Source organism: Aureococcus anophagefferens (genome assembly GCF_000186865.1).
Source record: "Aureococcus anophagefferens unplaced genomic scaffold AURANscaffold_1720, whole genome shotgun sequence".
NCBI classification, from domain to species: Eukaryota; class Pelagophyceae; order Pelagomonadales; family Pelagomonadaceae; genus Aureococcus; species Aureococcus anophagefferens.
Window position 1 is genome coordinate 1 of NW_008706524.1, and position 1245 is coordinate 1245.

Here is a 1245-nt window from a genome sequence, read left to right on the forward strand (position 1 = left end):
ACGCGATGATACACCTTGGATTATTGTACGAGAACGGAAGTGGCGTCAAGCTGGACAAGAAGAAGGCGATGAAACTGTATCGCGCGGCCGCAGACCGAGGCGACGCGGTCGCGCAATTCGATTTAGGGGTTTTACTTGAATCTGAGAAGAAATTTGAAGAATCTATCCGGTACTACGCGCTCTCGGCGGATCAAGGCGATACCGATGCGGAGTATTGCCTTGGCCTTTGTTACAGGGACGGACGAGGCACCAGGGCCACACAAGGGCGAGGGGCCGACCCGAGAACCCGCGAAACCCTCGGGAGGGTAAGGGTGAGGGGCCGCCAAATTCCCAGAACCCTTGGCTCGGGTACGGGTGCGGGTACCGACGAAAAGCCACGGGTGCGAGGGACGCCCCTTACCCTCGAGGGTGTCCCGCGCCTGGCCGACCTCCTGATTTCCGTTCGAGGGCGTGTAATGCAGCTGCCAGGTTGTCGGGTCGATCCAAAAGCAGCTTAATTTGCGCGTCCGAATCCAAATTCGGCGGTTTCCATATATTTTTTTTTTAAATTAGAGGATTTTGGTAGGGTGCCACCCGCGGGTAAGGGTAAGGGTGCCCAAATTCCCAGGACCCGTGATAACGGGTGCGGGTAAGGGTTTCGGACCGGAGGGTGAGGGTAAAGGTGCGGGGCTCCGTCGGCCAAGAACCCTGACCCGCACCCGTCGGCCCCTTGTGTGGCCCTGCGAGGCACGGAAGTCGACCTCGGCAAAGCCAGATACTGGTTCGAGCGCGCCGCCGCCAAGGGCGACGAGTGTGCTATAAAGTGCCTCGCGGAGCTCGACGCGCAAGTATAGCCTAAACACTATTTACGCCGCGTCGTCGCCCGAGCCCGAGATGCTGCGCTTGCGCGCGGGCGAGTCGTGCTTGGCCTTGGCGTCGTCGTCGCCGTCGAAGGGCGGCGTCGCCGCGCGCGCCTCGCGGATCGCGAGCGCGGCCGCCGCGCGCGCGCTCTCGAGGGCCCGCGCCTCGCCCTCGATGGCGCGCATCTCCGCCTCGAGCGCGAGGAGGTTGTGCGTGCTCGGGTGCTGGGACCGGTCCGCGGCGTCGTCGGGCGCGAGGTCGATGAGGGGGTCGAGGAGCTCGAGCACCGCGGCGTCGTAGTACTTGGGCAGGATCTTCGTGCGGATGTAGACGAGGGCGGCGATGAAGAGGGGGAAGGTCATGGCGATGGGCGTGAGCGTGACGAAGAAGATGAGGAAGGCGACG

The 1245-nt window shown here is 63.1% G+C and overlaps 2 protein-coding genes across 2 annotated transcripts; one reads left to right on the plus strand and one right to left on the minus strand.

Annotated features, from left to right (window-relative positions):
* Positions 1 to 5: 5 nt before the first annotated feature.
* Positions 6 to 497, plus strand: AURANDRAFT_35690 (hypothetical protein; the record flags this gene model as incomplete). The annotated part of the gene is made up of 1 exon (XM_009045190.1): positions 6 to 497. One exon carries the CDS (start codon positions 6 to 8, stop codon positions 495 to 497), a length of 492 nt encoding a protein of 163 aa, XP_009043438.1.
* Positions 498 to 845: 348 nt separating this feature from the next.
* AURANDRAFT_69422 (hypothetical protein) lies at positions 846 to 1202 on the minus strand (the record flags this gene model as incomplete). Its single annotated transcript, XM_009045191.1, has 1 exon — positions 846 to 1202. One exon carries the CDS (start codon positions 1200 to 1202, stop codon positions 846 to 848), a length of 357 nt encoding a protein of 118 aa, XP_009043439.1.
* Positions 1203 to 1245: the final 43 nt, after the last annotated feature.